Source organism: Alligator sinensis, unplaced genomic scaffold, assembly GCF_000455745.1.
Source record: "Alligator sinensis unplaced genomic scaffold, ASM45574v1 scaffold282_2, whole genome shotgun sequence".
Classification (NCBI taxonomy): Eukaryota; Metazoa; Chordata; order Crocodylia; family Alligatoridae; genus Alligator; species Alligator sinensis.
Genome location: NW_005841879.1, coordinates 3,492,564 through 3,506,741, shown reverse-complemented (window position 1 = coordinate 3,506,741; position 14,178 = coordinate 3,492,564). Strand labels below are relative to the sequence as shown.

General features: G+C 37.1%; 1 protein-coding gene across 6 annotated transcripts in view; it reads left to right on the top strand.

Moving 5' to 3' along the window:
• RHOT1 (ras homolog family member T1) overlaps nucleotides 1–14,178 on the top strand; it is a 45,394-nt gene that overhangs the window by 29,278 nt on the left and 1,938 nt on the right. For 3 of the 6 annotated variants that reach the window (XM_025196311.1, XM_025196310.1, XM_025196314.1), the window contains 7 exons: nucleotides 989–1,089; nucleotides 2,177–2,307; nucleotides 2,688–2,771; nucleotides 4,156–4,275; nucleotides 4,602–4,804; nucleotides 6,978–7,100; nucleotides 13,353–13,496. In XM_025196311.1, the coding sequence (XP_025052096.1) occupies nucleotides 989–1,089; nucleotides 2,177–2,307; nucleotides 2,688–2,771; nucleotides 4,156–4,275; nucleotides 4,602–4,804; nucleotides 6,978–7,100; nucleotides 13,353–13,496 (906 nt within the window). Of the gene's footprint in view, nucleotides 1–988; nucleotides 1,090–2,176; nucleotides 2,308–2,687; nucleotides 2,772–4,155; nucleotides 4,276–4,601; nucleotides 4,805–6,977; nucleotides 7,101–9,908; nucleotides 12,209–13,352; nucleotides 13,497–14,178 lie in introns of those variants that run through there. The other 3 variants (XM_025196313.1, XM_014527970.2, XM_014527971.2) reach the window with 3 other exon arrangements.

Below are 14,178 nucleotides of genomic sequence, written 5' to 3'. Positions count from 1 at the left end.
GCAGCTTTGCCAAGCTATAATTCTGGCATGTCTGTATGACTGAATTAGAGAAACACACACATGTGGCTGGTCTTGTTAGTAATAAGCACTGTTAGCTTTGTTTGGTGCTCTGATAGTTCAGTAGGAGACCATTATTACTGATTGCAGCCAGGTGTAGCATGGAGAAATGTCTACAAGCCTTGCTGCGCAGTTCAGCCGGTGCAAATCAGTCCTGGTCTTCAGCACTGTTATACCAGCTATCAGCCTCTTAATCCTCTAAACTCTCTTTCTACTTGGGTCATGCTATCTGATACTTTAGTACTGAGCCTCACCAAGATTGTACAGATAGTATCTTTGTACCTCACCTGGCAGTTAACAGGAGTGAAAGTGCATGAGGAAACTAATCTAGAATTACTACATTTCTTCCTGTTCACTTCAGTCCTGCCTAGGTCACTAGTGACACAAACTCTTCCAGATATTATGTGGAAAGGAAGCAAGCTAACAGCTGAGAAATTGGCCAAATCAATAAAGCTTTTAGAATCATTTCCAGATCACCTTCACAGATAAATGCAGCCTGTTCTGTTTGGTTTTTTTTTAAGACAGGATCCAATGCTTGTTTCTAGACTCCATTATTTGAAAATCTCTGTGAAATAGGTCTGATCATAAATTTTTACTTTTTAGTAATCAGTGTATACCTCCTATAAATTTAAAAAATGTTGCTGTCTCCTTGTTTTCACCTAGAAAAGGCGTTGGGAATGTAAGGGGGAGACACCACAGTCCCCTTAGGATAGGGAAAACTTTGTTGTGTAGGTTGTTGTCATGATTGGTTAGAGCTTGACAAGGACTGTTTTCTTAGTGTCACAACTATGGAGTTTTACAGCTGTGACCATTAATTTGTGTCCTTCAGTACTGCCTGGCATCAGGAATACTTTGCTTCAGCCAGTTGAGATGCATGACATACAAGTTCTTTAATGTTACAGAAAATTGATAATGCTCTCTTCTGTTTTAGATTAACTACATATTTAGATGTACAGCGCTGTCTGGAATACCTAGGTTATTTGGGCTATTCAATACTGACAGAGCAAGAGTCTCAGGCATCAGCACTTACAGGTAATTTTTGGAAGCAAAACCTGCTAGGAGTTTCATTCAAGCAATTGTTTTCATCCACCTGGTTGTCAAGCAGTAAATTGAGTGTAAATAAAATGTGCTGCATATGGTTCTTTCCCCCTTTTCTGCTTAGAACTTAGACATATGAGTCAATATTTTTAAAAGGAATAATATCCTGCTGATCACTTCAATTAAATTAATAAAAGTTAAAAAAAATGCATAGCTTTTACAAAGCATTTACCATATGAAAAGATTAATCCAGCATGAACTAAGAAGCAGTCTGTAGGCTGTTGATTTTATTATTTTCTGTAAGTGTTTGGTATAAACTGTGTGGAGGTTTCAATTACAGATCTGTTCTAAGACAGACAGAAGCCAAGTAAACTGCCTTAAGTTTCCACAGAGGTCACTAGCATAGTCCGGATAGAGCTACCACTCCTAATTGATATTCTAAAATCTAGATAGAATTTCTGCTTATGAAACGGCTTTTTAAGAATGTTTTGTCATTGCGAATGCATCAGACAGACTAATGTAGCTAAGATAATAGATTTAGATATGGATCAGTAATTTGAACAAACGATAAGGTAGTACAAATTAGCACAGTTAGGCAAAAATGATGGAAACATTTCAAATATGATGCACACCATTTAACCAAAAAAATTTGTGTGTGGAAGCTTCATGTAGGTTCTCACTTCAGTTGAAAGAAAGGTGTTACATTGTAGTTAAGAGCCATCAACTTTAATTAGTTTTGTTTCAAATGGTCTTGCTATTTGATGATATAGATGATAGTGCTAATACTTTAGTTTTGCCCTTGAGAACTTGTGCATAATTGACTCATTTTTCTGTGATTTAGTAAATTGCTGACAAGCAGTAATAGTTTAAGTAAATCCTGTTGCTGAACACAATTTGATTTTTTTTAAAATTTTTATTTTAATAATAAAACCAAATGCTAATGAAACGGTTCCATTTATCCAGTATAGCAGTCTATTTCATTTATCCAGTTTGTAGCAGTACTAATATCTAATATCTGTTATTCTGTTGATGTATCTTTTATTATATATTTGCATCTTGTAAAGTATATTCTTTTCAAAAGTAACTAGAGATAAAAAGATAGACCTTCAGAAAAAGCAGACTCAAAGGAATGTCTTTCGGTGCAATGTTGTTGGGATGAAAGGCTGTGGGAAAAATGGAGTTCTTCAGGCACTTCTTGGAAGAAACCTAATGGTAAGAGGTTTTTTCTTTTTAATACGTGCTTTGTGAGTTAAATTTAGATAACAAAACTTAATGGGCAGCATGTAGGACTTCACTAGTTAGCACCAAATTTGGGGAAAACCGTCATAGATTGAAACATTTTTACAATTTAACCAGTAAGTGAATAGATACTGCATGGCAATATTGCTTTGTTCACATCCCTATGCATTAGTTATGGATTAAATCTTTGTTGCATCATTATTTTTATGAAATGCACTATTGCTACACATTTACTAGTATTGTATGAAATTTTTCATAGCAAGATGCCTCTACAGTATTTTCTTGTTAAACAGGAGCAGCCTGTGGCAGAAATTACTGCTTTCGTCTAATCTTTAAATTCTATGTGTTTTCAGAGACAGAGGCAGATACGTGCGGAGCATAAATCTTACTATGCAATTAATACAGTCTATGTATATGGACAAGAAAAATACTTGCTGGTAAGACAATCTCAGGATTGGTTGTACACATGAGGATTTAAAAAATTGTATTGCTCAGATTTCAGAAGACTCTGCTTAGTTCAGGAAATAATTCTTTGTTTGAGATTTCTTATTTTAACGCTTTCTCTTGCTCTTCATGTGCGTGTTGTACCCTTCTACCCCTGAACCTCAAAGATGTACAGGTTCTTAATTACATTTATGTTGTTTGATTCCTGTTATAATTTGTTATATCCTAATTATGTCAGCATACCTTAATTATCTCAGACCTAATTATCCAGTCAGAAAGCATTGATCTTCCCAAATTTAGCATATGCATGGAATGAAAACTCTTATCTTATAAACGTAGAGCCAGCTCTGTCTGTTTTTAATGTGTAGACTAGTCAATCACATTCCATTAAACCCCTGTAATCATGACAAACTTCATTTGCAGCTTAATATCAGTTTGTTGCAATAGATGTTTTCCTACCTTTTCCTCTCTTTTCTATTACCTTTTCAATAATAGGAAGGAGACGCATTCATAGATTCATAGATGCTAGGGTCGGAAGGGACCTGGGTTCAGATGACCCCAGCTAGATGCTTATTCAGTCTGATTCTTACATCTGAAATACCAAGTACAGGGGGAGAGGAGATAATACTTTACTAGTAGTAAAAGGCACTCCATATACAGAAAAGAAGATTTGTTCCTTGTGTCTAAATAAACAGTAAAATTTAATTCCTTTTATTTTTAAAGATGCTAGATAGAATTAGCCACTGTAGCCGTTAAAGATTTGTAGGCTGTCCTTTTCCAGGAGGCAATGGGGAGTGTGCTTGCCCTTGGGCCTGTTTGCATACTTAGTGATCCTTAATGAGACAGAATAAGGGAAAACAGCAAGGAATTTACCTTGTTAAAATGAAAACCTGTCACATGGATGACTGACCCCTGAAGCACTACTAGATGAATGTGCAGAATGACTATTAATAGTCTTCAATAAATGAAATACTTTGTAAAACAGAAATATGTTCAAAGATTTATCTTGCTGTAGCTTTTATTCATCATAATATGCAACTCATTTGTTTTGCAAATTTTGGTTAGTCCTTTACTCAAGGACTGGAGCTAGACTGCATGGAAAATAAAGCTTTATGTGGTATAAGCAGATGTATTTCTTTATACAGAGATTATTGTGATTGTTTTTCAGATATGGTGGTGGTGAGTCATGTCCTAGCTATATTGTACGTTCTCAATATTTGTATCATGTTAGTTCTAGCTATTGTGCGTCGGTTCCATCTCTTCTGCATATTTATATGAATTCAACTCAATACAAAATAAAATCATGCCATAAAAAAGCAAGCTTTGCAATCAAAGAAACTCCATGATAGCAAATCTTTTTCCTTCCTCTTGTTCCAGTTACATGATGTTAGTGATTCTGAGTTTTTATGTGATGATGAGACCATATGTGATGTTGTCTGCCTGGTGTATGATGTCAATAACCCCAAATCCTTTGAATACTGTGCCAGGATTTTTAAGGTTTGTATCTTTTATCTGTTTCTCTCCATAGGTTAATCAGAGTAAAATTGATTTTGGTTTTCAGTTGTTCTGATAATCTCCCAGTTAAAATATAAGAGAATATTGATTTATAAGTAGATAATGCATTCAAATATATTGTGGACTAGTGGATTCAGTTACTATGGGTTAGCTGCCTATACAGAATATTTTGATTCTAGTGTTGCTCAACTATATCTACAAATATTTTATAATTTTGCCCTGTGAACCATTAAGAACAAGACTGTTCTAGGTTTTGTTGAGTACTTTCTTTGTTACTTTCTTCCTTTTGTTTTCCATTAAATTTGCAGCAACACTTCATGGATAGCAGAACACCTTGTTTAGTGGTAGCTGCAAAGTCAGATCTACACGAAGTGAAACAGGAATATAGCATTTCTCCTGCAGACTTCTGCAAGAAACACAAAATGCCTCCACCGCAAGCCTTTACATGTAACACTGTCGAAGCACCGAGTAAGGATATCTTTGTTAAACTGACAACTATGGCCATGTATCCGTAAGTACCAGAAGCATCATACTTCTCTTACTGCATGGGTCATGACAACACTGCATGCCATTGTTAGCCATAAGGATGGAACTCTGCTTCATTTAAGCTGTTTAGCAACAGAGTGGTGTAACAGTGACCATGGTGAATTAAATGGTAAACCAATAGAGATACATAGATCATTTCAACAGATTATCTTTAAAATACTGTAATACATGGTAGAAATTGCTCCCAAATGACTTTTTTTCTGGCAAATCCATGTTTCTGTTTTCTGAATTTACCTAGTAAATTTAGAACGTACATATCTGTATCCTGTAAAAAGACAGGGTTCTGTTCTTTCCATGTGTGCGTACATAATTCATGGCCATTAATCGTCAATGGGAAGCTATGAGCATTTACAGAGGAGATTAGGGGCCCCTATAGTATAAATACTAGTAATAAATTTTGAGAATATTACTTTTTAAGTCATTTTATATTAATAAGGGAGCATCATTACTAAGATAAAATTTCATACACATACCTGGGGCTGATTTTTAAAGGTACAAAGCACCCATAGTTCCCACTGATTTCAAATGCAATTGTAGGTGCTCTGCCCTGTTGAGTCCAACTTTAAGGTATCTGGAGGCCCTGGTAGTTTCAGAATGGCTATGAGTGACAAAATACCCAGGATTTTCAATGTCTAGTAAATGCATGCATTTGAGTTTTCCTTTTTTGTATGCATATACAGTTTCTAATAGTAATAAGGGTAAGCACCATAAGTCACTGAGGGCTGATCATTTTAAAGTTATGTAATTGTCTAAATACCTTAAAAATGTAGCCCTGAGTCTACATTTTAGTATCCTTTATCTAGAAATGTTATATGTAATAATTTTCTGTTTGCTTAAATACCGAATAGCTGTCGGTCTTTGAATAACCGATACAACAAAACCCAAATTTTATAACAGTACTGTTAACAGCGAGGTGCAAATCTATGTTGTACTAAAATGGTGCAGTTGCAATATATTGGCAGTTATTTTAGTTAGAGAAGGAAATTGCAATTACAAATTCATAGCGTGCCCTACTTATTTAAAGTGGTATTAATGATCATTGATTTGACTGACCCACTGTTGTTTATTAGTTTCAAGGTATAGCCATTAAAAAAATCGAAGTAATGATGATTACAGTTCAAGTCTGTGGTTGGTTAAGATTTCTAACACCACTTGGTGTGCAGTAATTCCATTGATATGCCCTGCCTGTCGTTTTATGGGTTAATTATCTCTATGTAGATTATGTATTAAATAGTGTGCATCTCTTTAGTTCACATATCATCTGAGAGCTATGTTTCTGTTCCATACAACCCTGGTTCTGTAGTCTCAGACATTTTTCAAACTTCAAATTTAATATGCTTAAGATCACATTCCTTCTCACTACACATCTCACTCTGTTGCTAGGCACAGTTTACATCCCTCTTTATTTGGTGGGTAGAGATCTATGTATGGTGAACTAAGTGTATGTTATAGCAGGTGGATTCTAGTATGACAGCTGGCGTTGGTTTTAAATTAATTAGGAGTAAAGTACTCTTTACTCAGAAGTCTAGACTTTTGCAAGAAACCTCTTGAATGAGATCAGTAATGTTTCTTTCTCTTAATTTGGTTTATTTGAAAGTACTAGAGCATAAGCAATTTTTAAAAAATGTATGGCTTCAACTATTTGTCCTAGATATCCCTTGCTTCTCTTCTCCCCTGGTTTTCCAGCATGTGCGTATTGAGGGAGGGGAGGCAGTAGGGGTAGTTGTCACTTTGTCAAATAAAATGTGTGTTTAAGCATAGATGTGGCTTACTCCATTTTTTTTCCTTTATGTGAGAAGAGGGTGTTATCTATTGCTGTGCAGAGGCTTTTTTTTTTATTTAAGCTTTTCTGACACCGAGTTCAAAGATGACTATAGCATAGCAAACATTTTCATTAATGTTTGCTTTCTAGTTTTCATCCACGCATAGGGAAGTATCGTCAATGTGTTGACAACAAAAAATAGTTAGCCATAACATTCTGCACAGCTGTAGTTTTGCCCTTGCCTGCCCGACTCCTTTCTTTTCCTCTTTCAAATGTAACTAATTTATTCCTAAATCTCTTGGTTTTGGCACAGCCCTACATGTGCCTGGTTTTATAAACAAAATTTCAATTCCTGTCCTTCTGTGTGTTTCCGCAGCCATGCCCGGTTACGCTGTATGTGCGCCTGCAACAGGTGTACATTTTGCATCTGTCAGAACTTCCTCAACTCAGACTTGCTGCAATCTGTAAAGAACAAACTCTTCACTGCAGTTCTTAACAGGTCCTTAACTTTATTTACTAGGTACCAGGTGTGCTTTTAAAATACCAGATTTTTTAAAAAGCAGTTGGTAACCTTTTCTATGATGCAGATTTTCGTTCCATATCCACCAAACACAGATGCTCGTTGTAATTGTACTAAAACTTGTCAAGTTGTTTAACCTTGTTAGCTTAAAAATATTTTTGATCATTTAGGGCTTAGTTTAATATAGTGAAGCACACTGCTAACTTAATGGTCAGCTTATTCAGATATGCGGTAACAAAATATTGAGGATGATGTAGGCCTATCTTTTGAGGTAGGCAGTTAAGGGAAAACCACTGTTTTAAAAATCTATTTTAATATTAAACACTCAAAATATATAATATCTGTGTAGAATGGATTAGATCTTCATACCTTTTGGATATCAGTTTTAGAAATGTCTTTTAGAGGATGTTGCAGAAAAAGGTAAGGCTTGTTGAGATCAGTACTGTACAGTGCAGTTACATTTATGATACACATTGAACTTTGTGGGAGCTAGTAACACAAAACACCTTTTACTCGTGTTCAGGGTTTATCTGGTTTGTACAAATTAGTGGATATGCTGTGAAGAAATCTGCAGCCTTAACAACTAGCTCCTTAACAAAACACAACCTGCTTATACACTTCCAAATTATTAACTGCTGTGGTAAACTGATAACCACACAAACTTGCAAATATTTTGGACAAAGCAATTAGTAAAAGGCACTAAGTAGTATGAAAAGTTTCTTAGCATTGAAAGTAGTGCTGCATCTTATCTTATTTGTACTGCAGGCTGTGTTTATGAAACCCCTTGTCTTGTACACACACGCAAATTACTAACAGCTCAAATTGTGTCATCTTGCCCCCCTCAAAAGAATGGGAGTTCAAACCGAACAATAAATTTGTAGCATAGGCGCTCTGTAGCCGTCTTGAACAGGCTGTTGTGAATAGGTAGTTCGGAAGGGCATGGTTAGAACATGTTTTTGTACATGCTAAAAGGGCCATCGTTATTCCTCGTATGCTGTTCTCTGCCATTTTCAAATTATTATGGAAATATTCCTAATAGGGTAGGTACCTTATGTGCATGTGCTAGAGGTCTGCTGGTATTTCTGACTTGTGTAGAAAGCATGCTGAGGGTGCCTTGGTAAAGTGTGCTTTTTAAGGTTCAAAGCACAGGAGTTAGCAGTTCTGTCAGAACATATAGAAGAGAAACATTATGGACCAGAAAAATGTTATTTACTGAGAAATGACAGTGAAAGCTTCAATGGTGTCCCCTCCACCTTTTCTACAGAAACTAACCTTTTAAAATTTATCCTAGAAATCAGCTACTGGTTGCCTATTCATCCTAACCTCTGGATGATCCTAGAAACAGAACCTCTTTGTTAGCAGGGCTGGGTCGCCCTCTTGATGCTTAGTCATGTAGTCCATGCTTACTTCCCCTGTCAAAATCGTTATGGATAGTTCCTGTTTTTTGGCAGTGTGCTGCTCCTTTGGGACTTTCCTGAGAGCTTTGCATAACCAGGAGAATAGCAGGGACTGGCTGACAGGAGATGCTTTGGTTGGTCTTGGAGGGCTGTCCTCTCCCATACTGACCCTGCACAGTGGGAAACGGCAACCATAAAAATGTACCACCTTTTCTGTAACAGGTCCAGGTCCGTTATTTAGCAGGTGAAGAATTCACGATAAAGCTGCTGCCCCTAATCCTACTGGAAGCGGGGGAAAATTGTTTGTTCTGATCTGTTATGTATGAACATTTAGTTTTAGTATGCTGTCTTTTATCTTTGGTTTCCAGCACACTGACATGGTAATCAGACTGAGTGCTTTCTGGGCAAGTCTTCCCTTTCTGCTATAGGATTTTACTTACAGATCTAGGAGCATCCTGGGATGTGTAATTTGATGCAGGTTGTTCATAATTTAATTTGATGCAGGTTCATAATTGGATAGAGCCAATGGAGTAGCATATCTGTAAATGCACTTACTGCAGAGAGCTGCCCGTGTGTGAATACATTTGTTACACACAGAGGTAAAATGTTTACAAGTAGTGGAGGTTAGCTGTTAATCATGGATTATTGGGAGAGCCACAGTGATTTTTTTCCCCTTTGGTTAGCAAAATATGTACGCGCAAGGAATTTTTTTTTTAACTATGAAAACAGGGTGTTTAAAAAAGATAATTAAGGCACGTCATTTGACTGTGCAAATAACTATCAGACGTAATAGCCATAGCATTTGAATGGAGTAGACTCTGATATAGTTATGATTTATGTTTTTTCAGCGTTTAGAACATTTATAACTGCTTATTCCAAAGCTAGAAAATCAGTAAGGAGGAAATTTTTTTGACTGAAGTCACTGCTGTTATGCTCTCGGCTCTGCCTTCGCCTCCCCCTGCCAATTAACCCATTAGATACTGGAGGCAAACTGGTATCTCATAGCTTTAACTCCTACATTGTTGGCTTTTGTGGCTAGATAGGAGTTCAACATAATCATAGTGACACAATATAATAATGCAAAAACTTTGGGTATTCCAAACCCATCAGCTAGAGCAACCCATATGCAGAGAACTTCTCTCCTGTCCCATTTATGTTGAGATTTTCCAGGTTAGATGAAAAGCAGGATCAGGAATATGTGGAAGTGTATCAATTTTGTGCGTCGCTTATACAGGAGCAGGATTGTTGGTTTGAACTACCCAGCATCCTTGTTTATAGATTCACTTAGGAAGAGGGTCCCACATTCAAAACACTCTACATTGCATGTGTGAGAGAACAGTTGTTACTATGCTGTAGTATTTTTATATTTTTAATTTGTTCTTTCCTTCAGGTGTTCATTTTCATTTGTCTGGCTGGCACTTACTCTCTTTTTACTACATTTCTTTACCTCTTTTTAAAATAAATAGGTTTCTGTAGCTGTAATTCTAACCCCATTTTAATCATCTTTTTTTTTTAATGCATCCATTTTGAATGTGTTTTATTTTCTGCTTTGCTAATTTTTTTAAAAATTGCTGACCTGTCTTGTTTCCCTTGTGGCTGTTGCATTTTACTGTGGCAACTGAGTTTATGGCTTCTTTAAAAAAAATGTTTCTTAAGCCCAAGAATCGTGATGTTCCATTTGGGGGTTTTTTCAGTTGATTCTCAGGTGTTGAAATAGAAACAGTGAAAATAAGAGGGATTTTCTGTGCCATAAATAAACCCCCTCCCCCAAAAATAGAACTGTTGTATAAAGCATGATTGTTTCAGGAATTGTTCGTATCAGTTATCGGAGTTTCACACAGGGAGGGTTTTTACGATCTGAAATAGAACTACTGTATAACTACAATAAAGAGCATGGTTCTCAAAATCCAGTCTCAATGTTCTTAGTCTTCAGAGGGCGGTGCCTTTGCATTATGAGACCATGTGTTAATATAGCCATGCGCGGCCTTTGTTTTAAAATCTATCAAATTGCACAGGGCACAAATGTACTTAGTCTCATACTATGATGATGTTGGGAGAAATGGCACTGTTCTATTTGCTCATTTCCCTCCAGCCCCCTCGAGAAACACTCTCTAACTGTTCCTTACTTGGTAGAATTTTGCAAAGTGGTGTTATACCTTTTTACTAATAGAACAGATTGAGCTGGCTTGTTGCATTGGCCTAGCCTTCATGCAGACTAAGATGCACTTACAGGTTTTTTCCCTCATATTTTAGATGTCTAATGTAAGGACAGATTCTAATATCAATAATTTGTTTAGAACATGGGGAATATATTATGTGCCTAAATACAGTATTAAACAAAAGCTGTAGCAATGTGCACGTATTATGTGATGTTCTTTGAAATCCTAAATTCAGTTGCATACCAGTTTGTGGTTAAATGTATTGTCAAAATAAACTGCTGCTGCTTGCTGTTTTTTGTTAACTGGTTTACCATTTTGTGTGAGTAACATGTGGCTGGTCCATTGGCCTCATCTGCTGTACATTTTTAAATTGTTCCCAGTTGTTACATAGCTATATTTAGAACTTTTGTTAAAGTTAAGATCATCTTCCCAATCTCAGGAGCCTTTTGCCAATACTAATTTAACAATCTTGTCAATATTGGCCCATTACTCAGCAAATTCCCATGCATAACTTTTAATAGGCATGCTCAGTTAACATCTTGCTTAGTGTGTGATACTAACTTTTGTGAGTTGTCTGTGTTAAAAATCAATTTATTACAACACAACGTCACTAAAAAAAAAAAGTAATACGTTATTTGTCTCGGTGATTAAAGGCAGTGTGAATCAAAACCCTTTGCTTTTCTTTCCCAGATATGTTTAAAAAATGTATTTGATTATTTTGTGAAAGAAGGTTTAAAAATATTAGAGGGGAAATGCACGTCTAATCAAAATTCTTTTTCTTTTTTTAATATTTAAAACAACTGGAAATAGCAAAATCCTTTTAGAGGTCAAAACTTGGCATAATTTTTTCTTGTTTTTAATTAGGATAATTTTAGCATTGTTTAAGGCAAGGTCCAAATTATTCTCCTTTTGCAGTCAGTGGGACTGTCTTCTTCTAGCTAATTAGATACCCAGCTCCCACTCAGCTTCCTTTTGGAAAATCTTAGCCATATCTCAAGGCTCATTGAAGTCAATAAAAGGACTTCTGTTGGGCATTATGCTGGGCCCATAGTTTGCTCTGCTTACTAATTAAATGAAATGCTCTTCAACCTTAGCCTTTGATTTAAATTGAGAAGAAATTATCTGATCCTTTGGCATAGGGTTTGGCATGATTATGAGCCTATATTAGTTTCTTTTGAAGGTGTCTGATACCTATAAACCATGCTTAATAATTTTCTTATGTAATCTTTGTTAACTGTGAAAGGTGAAAATAGACTGGAAACGATAGCAAATAGACATGAATGGAAGATGGAGTTCAGTAGACAAATAATGCTTCTAATTTTAAGTAACTGTTGTTCATTCTTTTAAATTTGTACATTTTAAATAAGTATTTGGTTGTCCAGTTTAAAAAGTTTGGAACTGTTAATTATATCCGTGATATTTACTAGGGGACAGTGATTTGATTCATTGATTGAGATCACTGTCCCCGATTTGATTCAGCCAAATCTGAAGATTCGATACTGATTCAGAGAATCAGCGATTCGGCCATAGACACAGCTTTAAATGTTTTTTCTACATACCTCAAGGTACCAGGTGCAGCTCATGATTGCTGCAATGCTGGGGCAGATGGAGTGTCCACAGGGGAGTGGGGCAACGCATGCTTGGCAGCAGTCCTGGAAATGGACTGGAAGTACTTCTGGTCCACTTCTGGGTCCGCTGGGAAGCGTGCTGGAGGGCCCCCCTGCACCCCTCCAGCTCGGCGATTGGCTGCAGGGGAGGGGAGGGCCAGGTGCCCCCTCCCCTTCCCCCCCTCCCCAGACCCAGGAGGCACCAGTCACCGAGCCAGGGAGGCATGGGGGGGGCGGGTGCCCCAACATGCTTCCTCAGTGGACCCGGAAGTGGACTGGAAGTGCTTCTCGTCCACTTCTGGGTCTGCTGCCGAGTGCACTGGGGAGACCCACGCACTCCTGTGGGACGCTCCATGCGTCCCAGCATTCACGAGCTGCCCGGTACCCTGAGGTATGTAGAATAAACATTTAAAGGTGTCTCTATGTCCAAATCGATTCAGAGAGATTAAAGGGTCTCCTGATTTGATTCGGAGATTCAGCCACCGAATTGGGCCGAATCTCCGTCAGATTGAATCAGGGACTGAAGCTTTGCACAACCCTAATATTTATCCTTCAGAGCTTGTCTGTAGAAATGTAAGTTATTTTATATTTTAAGGAGTACTTCAGCTGAGGTCTCAATGCATACTTTTCTCTACAAAACCCTTTAAAAAGCTGTTCTTCAAGTTAAAAGTACAGACTTGACCTGAGCAGATGAAGGAAAATATATCAGAATTAGGGCTAATACTCCTGTATTAATCCCCCCCTGGTTTGCTGAGGCACTGCAGCATGCCAGGGCAAAATACAAGTCAGGAACTAGGGTCTTTCAACTCCTTTAGCAGCTTCCTTTCATTTATTGCCCCATATTTCAGTTATGTGATTTGATTTCATTTAACCTTGTTAGTCATAGGATGAATTCCTGTTCTTTTTCTGTGTGCTGAGTTTTTAACAATCATGCTAGAGCCACAGTTAGATGCATACAAATTAGCTGAATTATAAAATCTGTGGGGTGTGTATCCTGTGGCATACTTTTGAGTCACTTGCTGTTTTGAGCCGTGCTGTGAACTGCAAACTGTGCATGTGTGTAAAAAGGTTAAGACCCCATGTAGATGAGTTGGGTGCCATGCTGTTAGCAGACGAGGAGAGCAGTATTATCCATCAGGTGCACGCCGTCAGCTTTGTAGAAGATTCCATCTTCATGGAGTCATCTCTTGATCCACACTTATTTGAAGACAGGTAACAGTACCTTAACTGGAGTGATCTTGACCTTTTACCCCTTATACAATCCACATGACATCTAGTTTGGAACTTAGTTTGTAAAAATTAGTTGCAGAAAAACTAACATTTGCAAGAAATCCTGGATTTGTTCTGTTTCATAACTCTACAAGGAATTTTTAAATGAGAATAGAAATTTGGAGAGCAGCTGTGAGTGGTTGTTTGGACACAGAAGAACTTGTGCTTTTTTGGAGCATGTAATACTCTGCCCACAGATAATACCTGCAATATATGTTGTACTTTGAATGTCTGCAAAATAACATTTTAAGTGGGTTTTGTGTGTTGTGGTAACATGTAGCAAAATCACAATCTGTTTTATAAAGCAGCATGATAGCCCTTCGATTCACACTGTAAAGGCTGGCACTTCCACACATGGCAATATGAGCAGGCTATCTGTCCACTGCTTGTCCTGTAACTGCTTTTAAGCTTTACACCCAATAACCTGTTATTTTTAATACAGATCTAAAATGCATAAGCTAATAAAGGTCAGTTATGTTATGCAGATTCTTTTAAAAAGAAAGCAAAATGTAACACTCAGCTTGAGATTTAGTGTGCCTCGATTTAAGGCCATAATGGTAACCATTGCTTCAAAACTGTTTCTTCTGCTTTATGGTAAGCTGTCATACTTGAGGCTCTTTTAAAG